Source organism: Prunus mume, linkage group LG3, assembly GCF_029339155.1.
Source record: "Prunus mume cultivar Tortuosa linkage group LG3, ASM2933915v1, whole genome shotgun sequence".
In the NCBI taxonomy this organism is placed as follows: domain Eukaryota; kingdom Viridiplantae; phylum Streptophyta; class Magnoliopsida; order Rosales; family Rosaceae; genus Prunus; species Prunus mume.
In genome coordinates this window covers 5,620,877-5,642,703 of record NC_142700.1, presented here as the reverse complement: position 1 = coordinate 5,642,703, position 21,827 = coordinate 5,620,877, and the positions used below count along the sequence as shown (strand labels likewise).

Genomic DNA, 21,827 nt, shown 5'->3' with positions numbered 1-21,827 from the left:
TTTCTTCGAAGAGTGTGGGTTATTCGTACTCCAGAAAAGTTATTCTTCATTTTCTTTGTTGCATCCTTTAAAAGCATTACTAATAGTAATGGATATCCGATAATACAATGTCACTTAGGTAACAGCTCAATTAATACTCGTAACACTATCACGTGATGTTATTATCAAACTCAAAAGTTTGTCGGAGTTACCCAATTCAGCTACAAGGGGATGGGAGAAAACTTCCAAAACCTTGGAATTGGGCCTATGTCCAACTTCAGCTCTTAATCAAAGCCCAAGCCTAGTCTTCCAAGCTCCGGTCAAAACCCACCCAAGTAGCAAAAGAACCAAATACCCGGGACTGCAGAGCGTTACAGTACTTTTGTCCATTTGCTCTGCCTTCACGCTTCCCCCCACACTGTCCACAGTTTCTCTCTCATCCATCCCTCACCCATACATACATCATCATACATTATGCATCCATATATGGCATACAAATAAGCATACATACATGCATCCCATGCAAAAACATGCAGAAATTCATTTACCATTTATTGCAACATTAATAATAAGATAACATATTAACATATATTTTTTTATTTTCAATAATTTAGTTTGTTGATTAAGTAGAATTTGAATAGATGTTTAAGATTATATAATTATAATATTAAGCATAGAATTGGTATCAAATCACACACGTTAACTAGATCTGAAAAAACGTCTCTCTCTTTCTATCTCTCTCTCATCAGTGGGCAGCAGGCTTTGGGTCTCTCCCACCCACGGCCTGCCTGCAGGCTCGGATCATATCATATCAGCAGTCAGCAGCAGACTTAGCAGCACATAGCTCCCTCTGCTGCTTTGCCTTCTCATTTAATTTATTCTTTTCCTATTTTTTCTTTCGTTTTCAAATGTTCACATCACACACAGTTATAGAGGGAATAAGAGAAAAAGAGGAAAGATTGCATTTTTATATTGTAATTTTTTGAGAAAATACCAAGAAAGAAAATACAAAAAATATAAAGAGAGAGAGCAATAGATTAGCCACCTGCCCTTTCATTTGCCATTGGCTGTTTGTTTTCTTCTACTTGCTTTCTCTGTCACATACAAACCCACAAACAAAGAAGCACACACATTCTCTCTCCTGGCCTGTCTATCTCTCTGTGGGTTTTTCTTTTTCTCTTTTTTAATTTAACAAAAAACAGAAATTCATTCTCTCTAGAGGAAAATCCTCGAGATTGGAGCCCAAACCACAAACAAGGACACCTCTTAAACACTGTTGTGTTGAGCTAACAAGGGACTTTTTCCAACTTGGGTTATTGAGTTTTTGAGAGGAAGAGAAGCAGAGTCACAGAGAGAGAGGGAGGGGGAGAGAGAGAGTGAGAGCAGATACAGCCATCTGATGAAGGAGAGAGGAGGCTCTCTTGGCGGAGAGAGCCTGCCCTGCACTAACAACAACTACAACACCACCCAAGAAGAAGAAGACGAAGAACAGCTAGACCAACAACAGCCAAAACAGCCAAAGCAACCATCTTTCTGAACTTATATTCCCCATTTTTTGTTGTTGCTCTGCCAAAACAGTGAGCTCAAGGCCAGAGCTTTATTTATTAGCACACTATAAAACACTACCTGGGTCGTCTTTGTTGTGACTTGTTTCTTGTCTCTTTGGAGATTTTTCATTGGGGGTTTTTCTCTTCTTTTCTTTTTACCCTTTAGCTTTCGTGTGAGGTGGTTCTGTGTTTTGTGCGCATATGGCACTTGTTATGAACAGAGATTCACCAGGAAGTAGTAGCAAGCAAATGGATTCAAGCAAGTATGTGAGGTACACGCCAGAGCAGGTTGAGGCCTGGAGAGAGTCTACTCCGAATGCCCAAAGCCTAGCTCTTTGAGAAGGCAGCAGCTGATTAGAGAGTGCCCTATTCTCTCTAACATTGAGCCTAAGCAGATCAAAGTCTGGTTCCAAAACCGCAGGTAAAAACAGAATGAAAAGCATTTGGGTTCAATGGAGAGAGTTTTGATCCACAAAAATCAATCTCTCTCTTGCTCTCTTTTTAGTTTCTTTGCGTACTATTTAAAATCTTTAGGAATTGGGAAAATGGTCTTTTAGATTCTGATAATGGCCATTTTCTTTGTGAACTCATATTGGATGAAAAATAAGCTCATTCTTCTCTGCCTTGCTCTGTTTTCTATCTTTTATCCCTCTTTCTCGTGCTCTGGTTTCTCCATTTTTGTTTGAAAGGTGGATCTCATATTTGTTCACATTGTTTGTGTAAAGTCATGGGCTTTTCTTAATCACAAATTGTTTTCGTTATTTGTGGTATAGATTTGAAAAGAAAATGTGGGCTTGTTTAGAAATGCTTCTTTAACCGTTTTCCCTCTTTGGAAAAGCAGAGTTTCTTATCTTTAATGGAGAAAAGTTTATCCTTTTTAGTTGATTTGTGTTTGTTTTCCTCTGGTCTGCAAGTCGTAAGCTTCTATCTTTTCCTCTTATACTTTTTTTTTGTTTATCCAAGGCAAAAGGGTTCATGGATACGCATTTATAATGTCAGTATATTTTTTCAAGTATAATGTCAATATATTTTTTTCTCTCTGTGTTTTTTATTTCTCTCTCTCTCTCTCATTTATATTTATTTGGTGGACGTATTTTGTTTGTTTTTAGATAAATGACGATCTTCTTATGTGTGCCTTTATTTTGCGATTAAATAAAAGAAAACGACAGCAATTGTAAAAAGTGAAACTTTCATGTGGTTCCTTGGATTTTCATATCCATCTTTGCAGAAAGGTGAATGTAAATTGTAAATACTCTTTTGAGTCGTTTGGACTTTTAATGAAGGATAATGACATCTCCACTTTCCTGCATTCTTTTATTATGTTGTGGTTCTTTCTACGCTTCATTGTTTTTTGGGTTTATGTTTTTCTCTTCTTTTCAGTTTTGTCGTATCTTTCTGAAGACAATTTAGTAAACAACTCGTTAATAATCTTCTCCTCGTTATTCTTTTGAGCCAAGCGACAACTTTTTATTTTTTTATGCCATAATTCTCATTCACTGTTTTATTACATAGACTAAAATGGATGTTCTGGCTGAGTTACGTTATGCTTTTACACTTTAGCTTAGAGGAATGTATTCTTAAATTTTGATCATAAAAATGTGGGGCACTCTAAAGTTTCTATATGCTAAACTTTGGGTGGTTAATGTAATTTATGGATTGAAACAATTCTATTTTGCCTTCTCACACAAGTTATGTTTTCAAATGAGTATTTTTTCAGAATGTAGAACTGCCTATTTTATGTTGCATATTATTCCGTTTTGCTTGTTATGAAGCTGCTTTTGTAACCCTATTTTATACACACAATGGATGCCTTACAACGGTTGACATATTTTCCTATTAAGACTTGTTGAGTCATAAACTGGCAAACCATTCTCTAAAACTTGATTTTTGCTTGTTTTTGCGTACTTACATAGATGCCGGGAGAAGCAGAGGAAGGAATCTTCTCGACTCCAGACAGTGAATAGAAAGCTGACTGCGATGAATAAGCTGTTAATGGAAGAAAATGACCGCCTACAGAAGCAGGTCTCTCATTTGGTGTATGAGAATGGATTTATGCGACAGCAGCTGCATAGTGTAATTCCCGCAACCTTTATAATCGCCTTGTCCATGGGAACCATGCTTTTACATTTATGTTCGTTATATCATTGTATTCCATGATTTTATTTGGCAATTTCTTTTGTGGTGATTATCTGCCTCTCCAAGAAATAATACTTTTTAAGAACTTAGTTTATGGGGTCATACATATTATAAATTCTTTTTATTGTTGTATGTAGGCATCTGGAACGACCACAGACAATAGCTGCGAGTCTGTGGTCATGAGTGGTCAGCACCAACAACAGCAAAACCCAACACCTCAGCATCCGCAAAGGGATGCTAACAACCCAGCTGGGTAAGTAATTAGCGTCCTTACAACAATTACTTGAAGATATTTAGGTTGTGATGAAGTAAACTAGCTTACAGTATATTTTTCTTGTCAGTCTTCTTGCAATAGCGGAGGAGACCTTGGCAGAGTTCCTTTCTAAGGCTACCGGAACTGCTGTCGACTGGGTCCAGATGATTGGGATGAAGGTAGATTCTTTTGAAACAATTAGTGTACATGTGTTTATATTTTATACTCTCTGGTACATTTATATCCACTGGACCACTTTGAAATTAAACTCTCCTAGCAACTACTTGTAGCCTGGTCCGGATTCTATTGGAATCGTCGCTGTTTCCCGCAACTGCAGTGGGGTAGCAGCACGAGCTTGCGGTCTTGTGAGCCTAGAGCCCACAAAGGTACATTATCTTCATGTCACCTCCTCCCCACTTCTTGTATAATGTTTAGGCCTTGAGAAATAGTGTTTGTGCTTTTCATTTGCCCCGGTCTAAAATGTATGTTGACTTCCATTAAAGGTCGCTGAAATCCTCAAAGATCGTACATCATGGTTTCGGGATTGCCGTTGCCTTGATGTATTAAGTCTAATCCCTGCTGGAAATGGTGGGACAATTGAGCTCACGTATGCAGGTTCGTTGTTTTAGTGAATTGGTACTTTGTGACTATGTATCCAGGCATGAAGTTCTTTTAGCACCTAATATATGTTGTTTTATTTTCTTAATTTCTAAAATTTCTTCTCAACCAGACTTATGCACCCACAACATTGGCTGCGGCACGTGACTTTTGGACACTGAGATATACTACAAGTTTGGAAGATGGCAGTCTTGTGGTAATTCAATAAGTGACGCCTTTTATATCCTAAGATTTGACTTACTATCTCTGCATTTGATAAGGAGGTTTTTAGCATTTAATGTACACTAGGATGTCATGTCCAAATGAGCATTTTATAAAGAATTTAATTTCTTTGGAGATGAAATATATTTCTTCATTAGCAATTGCAGAAAGTGAGTGGAACTGTAAAGTTTGCTTTTTTACCTTTGTTTCATTACAGAAATGATTACTGAACACATTGATATGTTTGTTCATTTAATGAAAATGTTTGAGCTTAAGCTTGAATGTGTGCCAATTAACTTCTATAAGCACAAGTTGATGCCAGCGCCCCCTTCAAAACCTACATATTTCTTCATATAATTATGTTGTCTTACCATCTCAAAATTACATTTACAGGTATGTGAGAGGTCGTTAACTTCTTCTACTGGTGGCCCAACGGGGCCTCCATCTGCAAGTTTTGTAAGAGCTGAGATGCTTCCTAGTGGCTATCTTATCCGACCTTGTGAGGGTGGTGGTTCCATTATAAACATTGTTGATCATGTTGATCTAGATGTGAGAATATATCATTACCATTTCTTATCCAACTCTTTAGTTATTCATTTGGCTTATTAATTGCCTTTGATGTCTTAGGCCTGGAGCGTTCCTGAAGTTCTCAGGTCCCTTTATGAATCATCCAAAATCCTTGCTCAGAAAATGACTATTTCTGTAAGAACTACTAGACGCATGTAATTATACATTTAAGTATATTCCTCCTTTCATTCACAACTTATCTTTGTAACTTTATTTCGTAGGCCCTGCGACATATACGACAGATAGCTCAAGAGACTAGTGGAGAAATTCAGTACGGTGGAGGTCGCCAGCCTGCTGTTCTGAGGACATTTTGTCAGAGACTCTGCAGGTATGCCCTCCAATATCTCGGGTATCAAGAGAGCTTGGATGTGTAAACTTTAGCTATTGTTGAAAGTTTTGATTTGCCTGTGCCGTGCATAGCTTTTTTCTTTCTTTGGCTCACTTGTTTAGGATTGTGGCAATCTTAAGTGGATATGTATTACGGTTGGATTAACATGTTTCTTCATATGCTGGAATTGGGTTTCAGAGGGTTTAACGATGCTGTCAATGGTTTTGCGGATGACGGTTGGTCACTTATGGGTAGTGACGGTGTGGAGGATGTGACAATTACCATTAACTCATCTCCAAACAAGTTTCTTGGTTCCCAGTATAACGCATCAATTTTCCCCACTTTTGGAGGAGGGGTGCTGTGTGCTAAGGCATCAATGCTGTTGCAGGTTTAGTAACTAAATTTATATATGGCTTAGTTCTTGTATAGTTTTATATATTTTTCCTCATTTTTCTGAATTATTTTGGACTAGATAGATATGAACATTGCATGGACTTCTAACTTATCTCGTTTGCATCATTGACTGATGACCTTCATCTGGGTATGCAGAGTGTTCCCCCGGCTTTGCTTGTTCGTTTTCTGAGGGAGCATCGCTCAGAGTGGGCTGATTATGGGGTTGATGCATACTCTGCTGCATGTCTTAAAGCTAGCCCATATGCGGTTCCTTGTGCAAGGCCAGGCGGCTTCCCGAGCAGCCAGGTTATCTTACCTCTTGCACAAACTGTGGAGAATGAGGAGGTAATGACTTTGTTGTGCTCTCTAAACTGATTTTTCAGTACTGCATATTTACCATTGTTTTAAATATGAATGTACTAGTAAATTTCTGCCATTTATTCTTATGTAGTTTCTAGAGGTAGTTCGCCTAGAGGGTCATGCTTTCTCTCCTGAGGATGTTGCTTTGGCGCGGGATATGTACTTATTACAGGTTAGTGAACAGACTGTCGCACATTGAATGGATTCCTTTATTTAATATTTTCATTTCTTTTTCATCAGCATGAACTTTTCTTTTTAACATAATTTTCCTAAAAATATACCGTGGCAGTTGTGCAGTGGAGTTGATGAAAATGCAGTGGGTTCCTGTGCTCAGCTTGTCTTTGCACCTATTGATGAATCGTTTGCTGATGATGCTCCTCTGTTACCATCTGGTTTTCATGTCATACCATTGGATCCCAAAACAGTTGCGTGACGTCTCTAATCTCACTAACATCACAGTATTTCGTGTATCCATCTATAGTGGTCATATCTGATATCTGTTGTTTCTTTATTGCAGGATGGACCTACTGCAAATCGCACATTGGATTTGGCCTCTACGCTTGAAGTAGGACCGAGTGGTTCTCGTCCTGTTAATGAGGCTGATGGCAATAGTTACAACCTTAGGTCTGTGCTAACCATTGCCTTCCAATTCACCTTTGAGAACCACTTGCGAGACAATGTGGCTGCTATGGCTCGACAGTATGTGCGTAGTGTTGTAAGCTCTGTTCAAAGGGTAGCTATGGCTATTGCCCCTTCCCGGCTCAGCTCCCAAATGGTACCAAAACCCCTTCCTGGATCTCCTGAGGCTCATACTTTGGCACGATGGATTTGCAGAAGCTACAGGTGTGACAAATCTCTGAACTTTTGTGTTTTTTATTTTTTGTTCACTTATTGGAGTTTCATCTCTGCCTTGTATTTTATATCTTGTCTCGTACACCAAAGGAGGCAGTTCTATTGTACATGCCAAAAGTAGGCCAATAGATGGTTATGAATTAGTGAAGCAAACACTTGTGTTTCAGCGGACTACTTGCATTATGAGCTAACAATATAAACCCTTCTTTAGGATCCACACTGGAGCAGAGCTCTTTCGAGTCGACTCCCCATCTGGGGATGCTGTTTTGAAGCAACTTTGGCACCATTCAGATGCAATCATGTGCTGCTCTGTGAAAACGAATGTAATTACTTCTCTACTTTTATCCCTTTTGTCTCTTAAATTTTAGCTTAAGAAAGTACGTGCTTTGTTCTGTTGCCAACATGTTTGTTGAAAATTTAATTGCAGGCATCTCCAGTGTTCACCTTTGCAAACCAGGCTGGACTTGACATGCTTGAAACTACTCTTGTGGCCCTCCAGGATATCATGCTTGACAAGATTCTAGATGAAGCTGGACGGAAAATTCTCTGCTCGGAGTTCTCCAAAATCATGCAGCAGGTAACTATACCTGTAGATTAAACTATTTGATTTGGTGGGTTCAGAAGAGGATTAAAAAAAAAAATCTCAGCCTGGTTTGCGAAGGTGGAACTGTTTTGTTCTTATAAGGTTTCTAACAAAGGTTTTCTGATTTTTTTTCCAAATTTTAGGGGTTCGCGTATCTGCCAGCAGGATTATGTGCCTCCAGCATGGGTAGGCCAGTGTCCTATGATCAAGCTGTTGCATGGAAAGTTGTTAATGACGATGATTCGAATCACTGCCTGGCATTCATGTTCATGAGCTGGTCCTTTGTGTGATGGGGATAATAGATTCACAAAAACACCTTAGCTATCTGTTAAGTTATGTAGTTGCTATAAAGAGCACGTTTAGACATTTCGAAGTCACAGTAGCCAATAGCAGGAGCTCATGGAGACTCAGGATGCATGTTTATATTTTGGCTGAATGGATATATCTGTATGGTTATGGTTATGTTGTCTACTTCAACATGACAGAATGGTTTCTGCATTTAGTTGAAATTTCATCCAACTCACGTTGGGTTGTCCTAAGTTTGGTCATAATCACATCATGCAACCCTTAAAAGCATTGCAAAAGTAGCAAAATCATATTCATTACTGGGTTTGTTTCTAAAGAATGGTAGTTCATTATAAATAAATAAAAGTCAGTACTCTTGAAAATTTTGAGAGACTTAAAACTTTCTGTATATGAAATTAGAGAAAATAAGGTACTTTTTCAACTCACTTGGTGCAAATGTTAGAACTGAATCTGAAACACTTGTATGTTTTTTAAATTGCAATTAAAACACCAGTTCACAAACTGGTCCTCTACAAGGCTTTTTAACCACAAACTGGTCCTCTACATTAGTAGGAGGACAAAAATTTCTTTAAGGCAATTCAATGCCAGGGCAAGAGGGAGAGAAGATCCTTGCCCATGGTATGCTATTACAAACTGCAAGGCTATAAAATCAGCTTGCAATAATAATAATAATATATATCTTGCAGCACATCTGTCTAAAATAAATGAAGAACCTGCAAAATCTATGAACCTTCAGAATCATAATGATATGGAGACAGCCAAGAAACTGAAAAATGAAAATAAAGATACTGATGAGCTTGCAAATCAGACTGATCTTTAACTCAAACTAAATAAACATCTAAACTGGTACAGAAAAGTTAGATTATATTAGCTAATGTCAATCTAAATTTTTTTTTTTAAAAAAAAACCACATGGAGAACATCTTTTTCTTTGTTGTCATTTTTTCAGTTAACAAAAGAAAATGCTTGCAAAATTTTCTTCTTTGGCACATTTCCTTTATGTCAAGTCTCTAACTACCCATCTGGTTTATGACATTGTTCAGAGAGATTTACGTTTCATGGTAGATATATTTGAAATGCTTGCAAGAAAACCAGGCGCGCGCACACGTCACCTGATGGATTCTGTGTTTTGTGATCCTGGTTTGGCGTGGTGGTGCAGGGTCAGCAAGTATGTCATGATGGCCGTACCACGTGGCATGGTGAAGTCACTGGTCCCAGCCCTCCTCTCTGACTCTTTGCTGCATGAGATCAAATCTCAAAATCCATTTAAAAAAATATTCATGCATGGTTGGTATTTAGCAAGCACCAACTAGTAACCAGCCGTACTGAGACTGGTGGAAGTGCACTAGCAAAGTTTGCATTCATTTTGAATTGAATTATCCAAACATGTGTAATCAAATCAAGAACTATAGCCTCAGTACATACTGCGTTGTCAGATTCACAATTATTTACTCATTAAATTAAAAAATTCTGATTCATTTTCTTTTTTCAAATTGTTCAGAGTCCCGAGTCCCATCTAACACTGTAGTTTTCTTTTTTTGACACAACCATTGTACACTACTCTAACGTAGGGATCAAACTCGAGTGCAATAGAATTAACAAATTATCTTACTAATCAACTGATGGAACTCATATTTTTTGTGTAACACCATAGTTTGAAAGAGGGGGACTTTAGCAAGAATCGTTATTTCTGTTGGGGTAGGGCCAGAAAGAATCTCAGTCTCTCAATGGGCACACCACATAAGTTTACATAATAGTTAGTCAAGGAAAAAGGAGACGACACATTTCCCATATTCAACAGCAGCCACGTCACCATCAAGTCTGACGAGCCAGCCAGCCACATAGGGTTTTCAATTAAAAGACGTGCCCTTAGCCCAACCCCATGCCATGCCCTTCCTCCTCTGCTCGTCACTGCTCTTTCTGCCCTGGTCTGCTATGCTTATAATTACATGCCCGATAGCCATATATATATATATATATATGCGCTGCTGGCATATGCCAATAGGCTATGCTATGCTACTGCTGGACCACCTACTCTACTGTGTGACCTCAAATCTGCTTAATATTTTTTATCTACGTGTTTTGGTGCTTTTGCCTGGCAGCCTGGTACCGTAAAGCTGCTTCCAATTACAAGGCTTTGATTTGACCATTGACATAAAATGTAGACTTGGCCTTCTGGTTTCTTTGTCTCCTTTTAAGCGGATTGGAAATTTGGCCTCATGTCATGTCCATCAACGTCTTTTCATACGCTGCTTTTTTGTATTATTACAGCAATCTTTGCTTGCCCAACAACTGCACAACAAAATGAACTTTAATTTGACAATCTACCCATAAATAGCCAACGGATATCTCACCTAATATATTGATTTTAAAAGAAAATATAATCGACATATGGGTTATGTAGTCATAAACTAATATATCAAAGTTTCATGCAACCAAACTAACACTAAGTAGTGAATAAAATTTGCCGTGTTCTAGTTTTTTGAGACTTGTCGTTTTTTCGTGTTATCGTGTTGCTGTATCCGTACATGTGTAATATAAAGCGTTAGTTAGATCAATCAGCTGAGGTAGTGTGTTCGAGTTCATTTCCCTTCTTGTATTAGAGTAGTTAGAATATCAATTTGTCAAAAAATAAGATATTTTTTGAATTATATATAACATGTAGGTATGACCATCATACAAAATACATATAAACAGATATCATGCGTGGTACTGATAGTGACAATGGTGCATGATGATGTCAGATATGCACATACATCATGATGTTGCAACATGCACATGCATGCATGCATGAATGATCATGTTAAAGAAACAGTTAGATGGGTCGAGGGGGGGCCCTGCCCCCTTCTCTCCCCCTGGTTCCTCTTTAACCTTTTCAGCGTTTGAAATTCGAGGCGTTTTAAAGCTGAGTGCGAAAGGCACTGTGTTTATTTCGAGTCTCGTGCTATAAATTTTGCGTATTTATCATAGAAAAATTTGACGAACTCTATTTAAATCCATTACAGGTAAACATTAATTAATGGTGCTATTTATGATATGATCTCTCTATCTTTTGGTGCAGAGTAAAATAAAGCAACTGTTCCCGCATGGAGACACCCACTCCTGCTTTCCACTTTTGCCAATTACTATAATCTCATGCTTATTTTGTTTTTGTTTTTTTATAATTAAAATATTGAGCCTTTTTTATTTTATTTTCAGGTGGGTAGATTCAGACTTTCAACATAAGCGTGCCCTTTGAATCCTTTTTATGGCACTGTTGGTTTCTCCCAACAACAAAAAAGATCAGTGCAAGACGCAGAAATATTAAAGTGCAAAGATCTCTGGCTTTTCCAAAAACCCTAGCTATAGCTCTAGGGTTTTCATTTTATTAATGGTACACACTCCTAGCTAGGTTTACTGCGGTTTGCTTGTTTGACTGTGGAAGAAATTACAGAGATCTTAATCTAATCTAATCTGCAGGCTCTTTAAGATTTAGTAGGGTTGGTATAGACAATCATGGCCTGATCTATTTTCAGAGTGTTTTAATTACTGGTTATTAGGGTGTGGTTTGAAACTTTGACTGGTGGGGTGGGGGAGCTTGGACTTGGAGCTTTCTTGTTTTTTTGAAATGGGTTTTGGAGGATTAGGGTTTTTAGGGGAGTGTGAGTTTGCTGTTTTGGTGGAAGATATATTCAGTGCAGAAGGGGTTATGATGATGGGTGGGTTTTTGTGTTTTGTTAATTCTTTTGTTTGTTGGAAGAAGAATGGGATATATTGTGGATGGTTGAGGTTTTGCAGAGTGGGTTTTGGGAAATATCTGGTGTAGAATTCATGACTGTTTGTTTGTTTGTCCACAAATTTTCTAGGGTTTAGTGTTGGACCAACAAGTCTGAATTTTGGGGTTCATACTATGCATTAAGACTGCATGTAAGCTATTTTTTTGGGTGATTAATTGGAGATTATGAACATCAGTCCTTAGACTTCATTAACTTTTACAAATGTCTCTTCTTTCAAGTGCTGGTCCTTATTACTGTCAGTTTAAAATATTTTTTTCAAGTCTTATGAGTGAGTTGGGTTCAAAAGAAATTTTCTAAAGTCAAATTTTTACTTCTTTTTATTTATTTATTATGAAAAGTTATATTTACTCTAAAAAATAAGCATGTGCTCTCACGTGATTAAATTTAACAGAAAATTAGACGGTGTGACGAATTTACCGGATAATAAAGAGTTGATGGACCATTTGAGAGAATAATTTAGTTAACACACCAAAATATAATCGTGCATATTAGATCAATAGTATTAAAAGAGCCACATTATCTTGCTTTTTTTAGATATAAATAAAAAAAAAAATTAAAAAATATTGATCCGCCCACAATCCTTGGACTTTCTCCAAAAAAGACCCAAGGCAAAGGTCTTGTCTGCCAACCCCTAAAACCTTAAAGGTTCAACCCAAATTGCTTGTTAGTTGGGTTGCTCGACTTAAATGGGACTCCATGGGCTCACTTTTGTGTGGACTGTCTTCTCAAACCAAAGACAAAAAATAAGGCCTAGTTACCCAGATGGGCTAGCAGTTGCATGAGCCCAAAATCTCTCTCTCTCGCTCTTCCACCCCCATTGATGAGAAGGAGAGTGGGAAAAGAGTAGAAGGTTATGGAGCAGACGGGGAAGGAAGCGACAAGGGAAGCATCAGAACAGGTATCAAATGAATTCAAAACACTGGTTGATGCTCAGGACTTGGATTCACTCAAACAATTGCAGCACCTCATGTATTCTCTCTCTCTCTCTCTCTCTCTCTCTCTCCGCTGACTGAGCAATTTTTAATTCTTGTTTACTGTTATTTATTTATTTTCAATTTAATGGGTTGTTGAATGAAGAAATTTTGTTATGTTTGATTCTAGTTTCCGTTCTGTTCTGTTGCTCAATTGGGTTTCTGTGAAATGCTGTTGAAGAGTTATAAGAGAAAGGAAGAAACTTGATTAGCATCTGTGGTTTGCAGTGTTCGAAAAATCTGCCTAGGCGGCCTCGGCGGGTCGGGTCCTTTTTTAAAGAAAAGCCTAGGTGCCCGCCTAGGCCTCGATTACTCCTCTAGGCCCCTGCCTGCCGCCTGCCTACTGCCTAGTGATTTTTCGAACATTGGTGGTTTGGAATAGCCGTTTCTAAGATTTTATTTTACTGAGAAGGAAATAAAATCATGGGAATTGTTCTATTTACTGTTTAATGGGGAGAAAAAAAATATATCACTCAGCCATCTATTGATGCTAGGCATGTATTTTCTTTCAATACATTGTTTTAGTTTGGTGTAATGTTAGATGATATAAAAGCTGAACACTCAAAGGTTGAATTTTGCATCTGTTTTGCTCTTGAGGATCTCTGTGAAAAATGATAACAGATTACAATGCAATGAAGTGTATGGAAATTTCGGTGGGGATACAGTTGACATAAGAAGTCAGGAAATTTTGGTTTTTCTAGCTACCTGTTTGTGTTAAATCTAAATGTGACCTTAAATGCCTCAATTCTGAGGTTGACCTATGGTGCAAAGGTAGTAAAAGCTAATGTTTATTGCAAAATTCTGCGTATAATTCTTCATTAAGATTTTACACATCTTGATTGAGGAGTGCAGTTGAACTAGGGCAGATACATCAGCTTACATTTACCTGTAACTTCTTAGAATATCGAAAAGAAAAATGTAAAAGTAAATGAAAATAAGCAGAGTTCTTCTTGAAACTTATACTGAACGGATATTGAAGTGGTGGTCGTTGTTGTCATTGGTTACTTACTTGCCTGGCATTTGATTTCTGTATTTATTTTCTGCTATACATTTTGCCCTTTCTCAAGTGCAGATTGGGGAGATTGCAAGATGGCAATGCAGTCCTGTCACATTTTAATGAGTTTTCAGAGAACTGCTTTGCTGAGGTTGCTGGAGATTTCTCTAGACACACACGCCTATTAAGGTCTATGAAGTCTGATCTTGAATACATATTTCAGAAGTTGAGGTATGATAATTGCTTTCTTTTAGTTCTGTTTTGATTATTTGAAGTGCTGACTGAATTTTTTTGTCATTGCTATCTTACTACACTGTTGTTGCTTCGGGGTCGTTGGATTGTAATTGATCTGAAGATTTTTTTTTATGCACTTGTATCAATTTATAGTGGTATTTACAAAGTTCACGCTAATAAAAAGAATTGTTTACATTGTAGTAATCTATATGTAGTACATGTTCAAGGGGATGTATTTGTCACTCCTGCTTTCTGCAGTTCACTTGAGAAATTTAAGATAATTTCTTTTCAAGAAAGATCAAAGTCACACATAGGAAAAGAACAATCCAGGCTGAGCCCTGTAGTCCAAAATGGGTCGGTGTTGGTCCTAGCGAGTTCGTCTGTGGTTTGTTTGACATTATTGGTGTGGTCAAATGTTCAGATTCGTGTTCACTATCTAGGATAAGCTAAATATTTCGTACTTCTGTTCTTTGATTCAGATATCATGGATAAGCTTTGAATATCTATGCATGTAGCCAATTATTGTTTGTCATATTTGCCATTCAGGTGCATATACGAGAATCATTCCACTAGATAGAAACCGCACTAGATAGACGATAGTAATCAATGTGTGACAACTGGTTTTTGCTAAACCAACTTGATAACTTGAAAGCTTACACCATTTCTATAAATTTATCCATCAGAGACTGACTTTCAAGTTGGGATGCCTTAACTTCCAGTTGATGCGTGTCGTAACTATAGTGATGATCAGGAAGTGCACGTTTTATGCTAATATCATATGTAGTTGAGTTCTTGTTATATTCTGCGATACATTTTGACAATATTGATAACAGGAGCATGAAGTCCAGAATTTTGGCTACCTATCCAGATGCATTTTCCGATGACTCAAACAAGAAGTACTCGACCAGAGACCGGACCTTGAAATGCCGCGGTAGCACCGAGACTACGTCACACTTTGCTAATGGAAGTGTTCCGAGATTAAGTGTGTCAGCAGCCGATGTGTTAGATCTCCAGAAATTATCTTTCCATTTGTTCTAGCTTACAGAGCTTCTTTTTCTTTCTTTTTTTAACCCGACAAGTATATGGATATATGCATATAGTCACAATTTCGACCTTCTAACCTTGTAAGTATTATTTAATTTTAAATTTCAGGAAACATGATGTGTCCTTGCTACATTCTACTACTAGTTTTGCTCTGTATTATGCATGTCTTACTTTTTTATATATATAAATTTATTACAAAAGTTGAAGGAAAAAAAAAAACAGCTTCTTCGCCCCTGCTGGTTTATGGTTTGCTTGGCTCCGTCTGAGTCTCTTGTGTGTTCCTGAGCTATATATGCTGAGCCGCTACCCCCGCCCCGGGGCCCGCCATGTCGCGTTCTTATGGAACTGCCTCAGAAGCGCGTGAGAACAATACCCCCTCTGCCCTCTCTATGTGCGTGAAGCCGAAACATGCATTTGTAACTCTCAACTCTCTCTATCTTTCTCACACATGTCACGGTGTCATGCAGAAAGAGATAAAACACAGAGCGCATGCAGATCGCAGAATCATCCCAGCCGTCCAATCCAACCTGCGTGGCTCTGTTTACCCGTACCGTCCGATGCTCCTCAACTACTCCAGCATTCTACAGAACACTCTCAAGAACCAAGCTCACACTTTTAACTTTCATCATTATTAACAATTGATTGGGATTTGAGAGAGAGACAGAGACAAAGAGAGCATCAGGAAGTGAAGGAAATGGCGGGAACACATGGGAGGAGCGAGAGCGAGAAAGAGAAGACGAAGATGAGGGAGAGGCAGAGGAGGGCCATCACCACCAAAATCTTCCACGGCCTCCGCAAGCACGGCGGCTACCGTCTCTCCTCCCGCGCCGACATCAACGAGGTCCTCCGCCATCTCGCCTCCGAGGCCGGCTGGCTCGTCGAACCTGACGGCACCACCTACCGCCGCCGCTCCCCCAATGTACGCACGCCACCTCCCTCTTTCCTTTCCGTTTCTTTCCTGCATTTTCTCACCAACCAAACACACATTTTGTTTTATTCTATTCACTTGGTTGTTGTTTGTGGAGGGAAGGTTTCGAATTGCTGTTCGGTCTGCGGTGGGGTCCCCAAAGCCAGCGCCACGTCGGCAGCAGCAGCAGCAACGCCGAGCAGTAGCATGGGGATGGGCTGCTGTGAGAGTTCGACCACAGCCTCTCCAACTTCAAGCAGACTGCCTGCCTTCAACAATAACAAGACCAGCGGCACCACAGCCACCAACAACAACAGTGTGAGCGTTTACTCGGCTATGTACGTGTACGAAGGTGGGCTCCACAACCACCAGCTGCATGAAGCCAGGGCTTCCAACATCACCTCCCCCTCCCACTGCCCTTAGAACAAAACTCTCTTCTTTATTTCCCGTTTTGCCCCTCCCACCGCCACCCTCACCGTTCAATCGCAGCAGGCTCTCTTATATATTAATAATATATTACAATAGTTAATCAGAAATAGAATATATAATGGAAAACTTAAACGAGGGGGTGTGTGAGGTGTGCGGTTATGTAGTTGTATGCTGCGGTGAAAAACCCCATTTTGTGCAATCAGATTTTGTTCCACCCTACGAATACGAAAATAAAGTAATTTATTTTGTGTAAAACAATCAAAAACCTGAAGCCACAGGAAATTGGAAGCAAGCAACAACATTTTACAAGACTTTGCAACTACTGTATGTTTGTTACAGTTGTTTACCGTCGCAGTTACATCAACTTCACCCACCCGACCACAAAAAGTAAAGCTACTCCCAAGTTTGAATGCCCACTATTACCTGCTATATTACTAGCTAGCAACTCGAATGGCAATGCGAAATCATCCCAACCTCATCTCTCCCTTATCTTTCTCGGTAAACTCTACAAATGTGGGAAAATCAACTTGCATTTGATGCCCAATGTGATTCAAGTGAACCCGGGAATTTCTCCTGGCATTGGAGCCAGCTCGTTGTTGCCAAACCTCTCCTCGTCATAGAACGAGGCGCGAACCACCCTACCTCCAAAGTATCGACCGTCAAGGTCAACCAATGCCTTAGTCGTTTCTTCAGACCTCTCAAACTGCACAAAGATTCTGACTGCCTCATCCACCGGGAAATTTGGCTCCGTTATCTCAAATATAAGCACCCGGGTCACTGTCCCATACTTTGCACACTCTGATGCTACCTCATCTTCTAACTCATCATCCACCTCGCCAGGGCCCACCTTCAACAATAAAGCACATCAGCTTGAATATGTGTTACAAAACCAAACCTAGGCTTGATATGAACACGAAATCAATATAATAATATCGGTCATAGAATTAACTTGAAGAAAACCGACTCTTTCTTCATGTTAAATAGTCACTAGTTAAGTTTGTGTTCACTAATCCACTGCCTTTCCTATTGTGACATTTTCATTACAAAAAAACATAGGTAAAGTTCCTTCAATACTTTCATTAGCTTCCCAAAGATCGAAACATATAAGTACTAAACCGATTTCAGTAGTTGAGATTAAAGTTAAGGTGAGACTAGGCCTTACATTGTGAAAAGATTAATAATACAGATAAGAAAATTGGGCTTAGGTACAAAAGCCCGAGCACCACAATGAGTAGAACCTTTAAGACAATTTCAAGCCATGCCAGATGATAAAAGACCTAAGAGGACTTATGGCTTCGTTTAAATGGAAAAGATTAACAGGGTTATAGCATTACTTCTAACTACCGTGCTATGTTATGCCGTTTCACAAACCATCAACCCCTTGAACAATGATACGTAGAATACACGGGCAAGATATACAGGAAAGAAATGCAACCCCTGTAGAGTTTATAGACTTAAACCTGGTAGTCTACTAAGTTACCTCAATAATGCACTCAAATCAGTCTATTGAAGGCCTGAAGAGCTTCAAGGTAAACAGCAAATGTTTTCTATGTAAAACTAAGTAGTATATTAGCTAATATTTTTTAAGCATAAAATTCTATGTGAAAATTATGAAAATATTGTGTATTATGTATTAGATACAAGCACATTTTCATAAAGACCCTTTGAACAAAATCAGGCTTCATTAGCCTTAAAGTATTTTCTTAGAAGTCTCCCTAAGAAATTCTTATATATTGTTCTGTTCTTCGTTTCAAGAAACATGCTTATTTATTATTCAGTGAAGAACAATATGGACCATCTTTCATGCTTCCAATGAAGCCTCATTCATTAATCTTACAAACAAATCACAACTATCCATGTCTTACAGAAGCAAAACCCTTACAATCTACCATGTCATTTTGATTGCCCATACAAACCTTTGGTCTAAGACTCTAAATCAATGCCCTAAGCAATGCATCATTTCACATTGTCTTCCACCCAGTTAACTGTTTCTAAATGCAATGCCTCAAGTCCATGAAACTTATCAAATGGAAATTATTCTAACGTGACATCCTATCCCATGAGGCCATCAATTTGTGGCTATGTCTAAGCAGTAAATTTATCTGTTTTAATGGTCAAATTTATCTCCCAAGGGCCAAAAGCTAATTCGATTGGATAGTTTCTCAATCCAGCAATTAGCTATACATATTTTCCAAGTCATGGTTTATGCTTATTAAAGCATGCCACAAAATAGATATGGAAGAAACAGTTCTGCAAGCAAAATCAGAGGGCATTTGGAGAAAACAAAAGAGAAAAAAAGGGAGGGCAGGCTGAAGAAAGCAATAAACAATGTGTTAGCCAACTCTCCTGGAAACTATTAATTATTTAGTCCTACTGCAGAAACCAGGAAGCTCAACTAGGAAAAACAATCAACAAGATGTTAGCCGACTGTAGCACTCTAAATGAACCTCCTAAACAATACATTCACAACACAGGTAGAAGGCGGCAAGCACTACATAACACATAGCATGAAAATTACGTCTGAGTTTTGTGATAAAGAAAAGACATTTACAACAAGAAACTGCATAGAATTAATTGAAATTGTCTCAAAATCATGATCTATCAAAGTCAAGGTATAAAAGAAATGTTTGCGTGACACAACAACCAGACATCTTGTGTTCCAAAAACAGAACTTTTTTATTCATATCAAAGAAAAAAAGGGCCATTCAGACCAAACAAACAGAAAGAAAAAAATAGCCATTTCTTACGCCATCCATTTTACAACTTGCTCAAATAAAGATGGTGACTTTGTAAAAATAACAATGAACATAACACTGATCCCATTGAAATATGAACAACCCTTTCAACTTAGTTTTTATTTATACTCCTTGGATGATCGTCCTGTTCCAGGCTAATGGATAGTCAAATAAGAAACAGCAAGACTTGACATGTTCAACCTAATATAACACTAATGCAACCGAAGGTTATAAAAAGCATAGAATAGGACATGCTCAGAGTATCACAAATAATTGAACCATTTCAATCTCCTCTAAGTAGCACTTCTTAAAAAAGGATCTTATGAGATCCACCTTGAATTTCAAATGATTAGAAATCACATTCTGTATCATCATCCCTCTAAAGAACAAAATGGAATGGCTGAACTTTCAAATAGTATATATACACCACACTATTGTGCATTTGCATGCATAAAGCATCAATAAGCATGAGAAAGTCAAGCACACACATACCATGTTTCTAAGCAGCAAAACCCTGGTGGGTGGTCCATTAAGGCTGACACTCTTCGCCTTCTTCTCCGGCTTTGTTTCACTGGCATTCACAATCACCCCGGCTCTCCTATCCGTTTTCTTGGCCATCAAGGGAGTAGTGATCCCCTGCTCCTGCTTCCCAAGCCCTTGCCCCTGCTTCCACCCCATCTTCGCCATCATTCTCTGCGCCGCGGTCATTTGGCCTCCAGCCCCTAACCCCAACCCGCCACTCTCCGACTTCCCAATGGTAAAACCATCTCCATTATTCGGAGGAGACGGAGACCTTGGAATTGCCGGCATTGCTGGAACTGCCCCGCCGCTCATAGCCGCACGCCTCCTCCAGGCTTCCTCACCCGAAATGTTCAACCTTGAATCTCCAAAATCCCTCTCCCTTTCCCTTTCTCTTTCTCTCTCCTCCCTCTCTCTCCTCTCCTTCTCCTCCTCCTCTTGCCGCCTCCTATCGAGTTCTCGCCTCATCTCAGCCTCCACTGCCTTCTTCTTCCTCTCCCTCTTGTACTCCTCGTAGTCATTGGGCCTCGCCGGATCATACTCCTCTAGCACCGTCGACGTGACCCCCACCAGGGCAGTATGCACCATGTCATTTTGTATCACCGACGTTGCAATTACCGGTGATGCTGTAATTTTGGGCTGGGCTAAATTCGACGGCTTGGGCTTGTTTTGGGACTTGAGAATCGTCTGCGGCGGAGCGAAAACGGATGCGGGTTTTCGGAGAGTCTGCGGCGCCATTTTGGTGCTGCTCGACCACACCGTGGTGTTGCTGGGTTTCTCTTCCTCCGCCGAAGACGGTGGAGGGAGGTCTCCGTACAACCCACCCAGCATTTTGACGAGTACTCACTTCTTTTATTGCAGTTACAGAGCTCTGAAAACCCTAGAGAGAATTAAAAGCTTAAGGATTTATGTGAATTTGGGGATCTGGTAGGGAATTGGTAGATAATGTGAAAGGGGTTTTGGTGGAAACCAGTGGGATTAGGGTTTTAGGGTTCGGATTGTTAGCTTGATTAGAGATTGATTCGAATTGTGGAGCGAACAATTGAAAGAAGCGCGTGCCAACAATGAATGGCGGGTGCAGTTTGTGCAGCAATTGACTCTGCTTCCCGTCTTCAGCATAGAACCAGTGAAGTTATTGGTTACAAAAACGTTGTTTTTTCTTTCCCTTTTGAGTATTATTGGGGCCGAAGGCCCAAAAAACGAAGTATTACATTATAAGGGCCCAAAATCTACATCAGACGAGACTTATCCTTAAACATTAGAAATTCTTGTGTGATGATTATATCATTAAATTGACAACACTGGTGTTACGAATCCACAGAATTATATATTAGATCTATGAAATATTAATAATGTAGCCCATTTATATAAAACGTGAATTTATAATTCCATGTAATAGTGTAACACACACCAAGTAATATTATGGCGTTGTTCAAATCTCCTTATTAATGACTCAATTTTCCTACTCTCAATTCTTTAAAATAATAATAATAACAAAGTCCTTGTGCTGATTAAAAACCCAACTATATCAAACATAAAACACTTTGGGCATGTAGAGACAAACACTCTCATTTTAAAGAGACCAATTATCCCCACAAAGTGACCAAATTAAGAGTTAAGCTTGAAATATCAATAGTAGTAAAGAAACAATTTTTTTTTTGGGCAAAGAAACAAAAAGTTAAAACAATATGAGTGATACCTTCAATCATGAAGCTCCACACACACAAACTGCCAAAAACTTCAATAATTAGCATTACAAAAGAATTCTAAATTTGTGTTATACACATTCAATCGATCATCTACATATATAAAGCAAAAGGCAGAGCAAAAGGCAGAGAATGGTAAAATATTCAAAATATCATAAAATGCCCTTAGTTAATGCAAACATTAAGAATTGAAATTATTAATTAAATATCTATATTTTTTTCTTTTTTTATAATGGGTGATAATATTTTATTGATAAGAAGAACAAAACAAGTACAAAGCCACTATGATGTCCAATATCGATAAATTTTCTTCAACAACTAAACACAACAAGAAGTTGAATTAATCGGGATAGAATCTTTAAGTTATTGTCTGTATCATCTTACTCAAAT

General features: G+C 38.7%; 4 protein-coding genes across 4 annotated transcripts; 3 read left to right on the top strand and 1 right to left on the bottom strand.

The window, feature by feature from the left end:
* Nucleotides 1-1,588: 1,588 nt before the first annotated feature.
* On the top strand, nucleotides 1,589-8,393 carry LOC103325227 (homeobox-leucine zipper protein ATHB-14-like). Its single transcript, XM_089047985.1, is given in 20 exon segments — nucleotides 1,589-1,818; nucleotides 1,821-1,947; nucleotides 3,440-3,599; nucleotides 3,800-3,915; nucleotides 4,004-4,094; nucleotides 4,206-4,301; nucleotides 4,419-4,528; nucleotides 4,642-4,729; nucleotides 5,128-5,283; nucleotides 5,362-5,436; nucleotides 5,523-5,629; nucleotides 5,828-6,017; nucleotides 6,179-6,367; nucleotides 6,474-6,554; nucleotides 6,672-6,806; nucleotides 6,900-7,225; nucleotides 7,446-7,557; nucleotides 7,662-7,811; nucleotides 7,961-8,078; nucleotides 8,081-8,393. Coding segments are annotated over 20 exon segments (2,826 nt in total). The 5' UTR covers nucleotides 1,589-1,727; the 3' UTR covers nucleotides 8,389-8,393.
* Nucleotides 8,394-12,705: 4,312 nt separating this feature from the next.
* LOC103325224 (kxDL motif protein) lies at nucleotides 12,706-15,273 on the top strand. The gene is given in 4 exon segments (XM_008227368.2): nucleotides 12,706-12,867; nucleotides 13,942-14,094; nucleotides 14,931-14,983; nucleotides 14,986-15,273. Coding segments are annotated over 4 exon segments (369 nt in total). The 5' UTR covers nucleotides 12,706-12,751; the 3' UTR covers nucleotides 15,033-15,273.
* A 156-nt stretch (nucleotides 15,274-15,429) lies between these two features.
* Nucleotides 15,430-16,696, top strand: LOC148918506 (uncharacterized). Its single transcript, XM_089049019.1, has 2 exons — nucleotides 15,430-16,060; nucleotides 16,172-16,696. The coding sequence occupies exons 1-2, from the start codon at nucleotides 15,836-15,838 to the stop codon at nucleotides 16,469-16,471; spliced, it is 525 nt and encodes a 174-aa protein (XP_088905145.1). The 5' UTR covers nucleotides 15,430-15,835; the 3' UTR covers nucleotides 16,472-16,696.
* Nucleotides 16,697-16,759: 63 nt separating this feature from the next.
* On the bottom strand, nucleotides 16,760-20,868 carry DRT111 (D111/G-patch domain-containing protein). The gene is made up of 2 exons (XM_008227369.3): nucleotides 19,705-20,868; nucleotides 16,760-17,324 (listed from the first exon to the last, which is right to left on the bottom strand). Exons 1-2 carry the CDS (start codon nucleotides 20,560-20,562, stop codon nucleotides 17,028-17,030), a joined length of 1,155 nt encoding a protein of 384 aa, XP_008225591.1. The 5' UTR covers nucleotides 20,563-20,868; the 3' UTR covers nucleotides 16,760-17,027.
* Nucleotides 20,869-21,827: the final 959 nt, after the last annotated feature.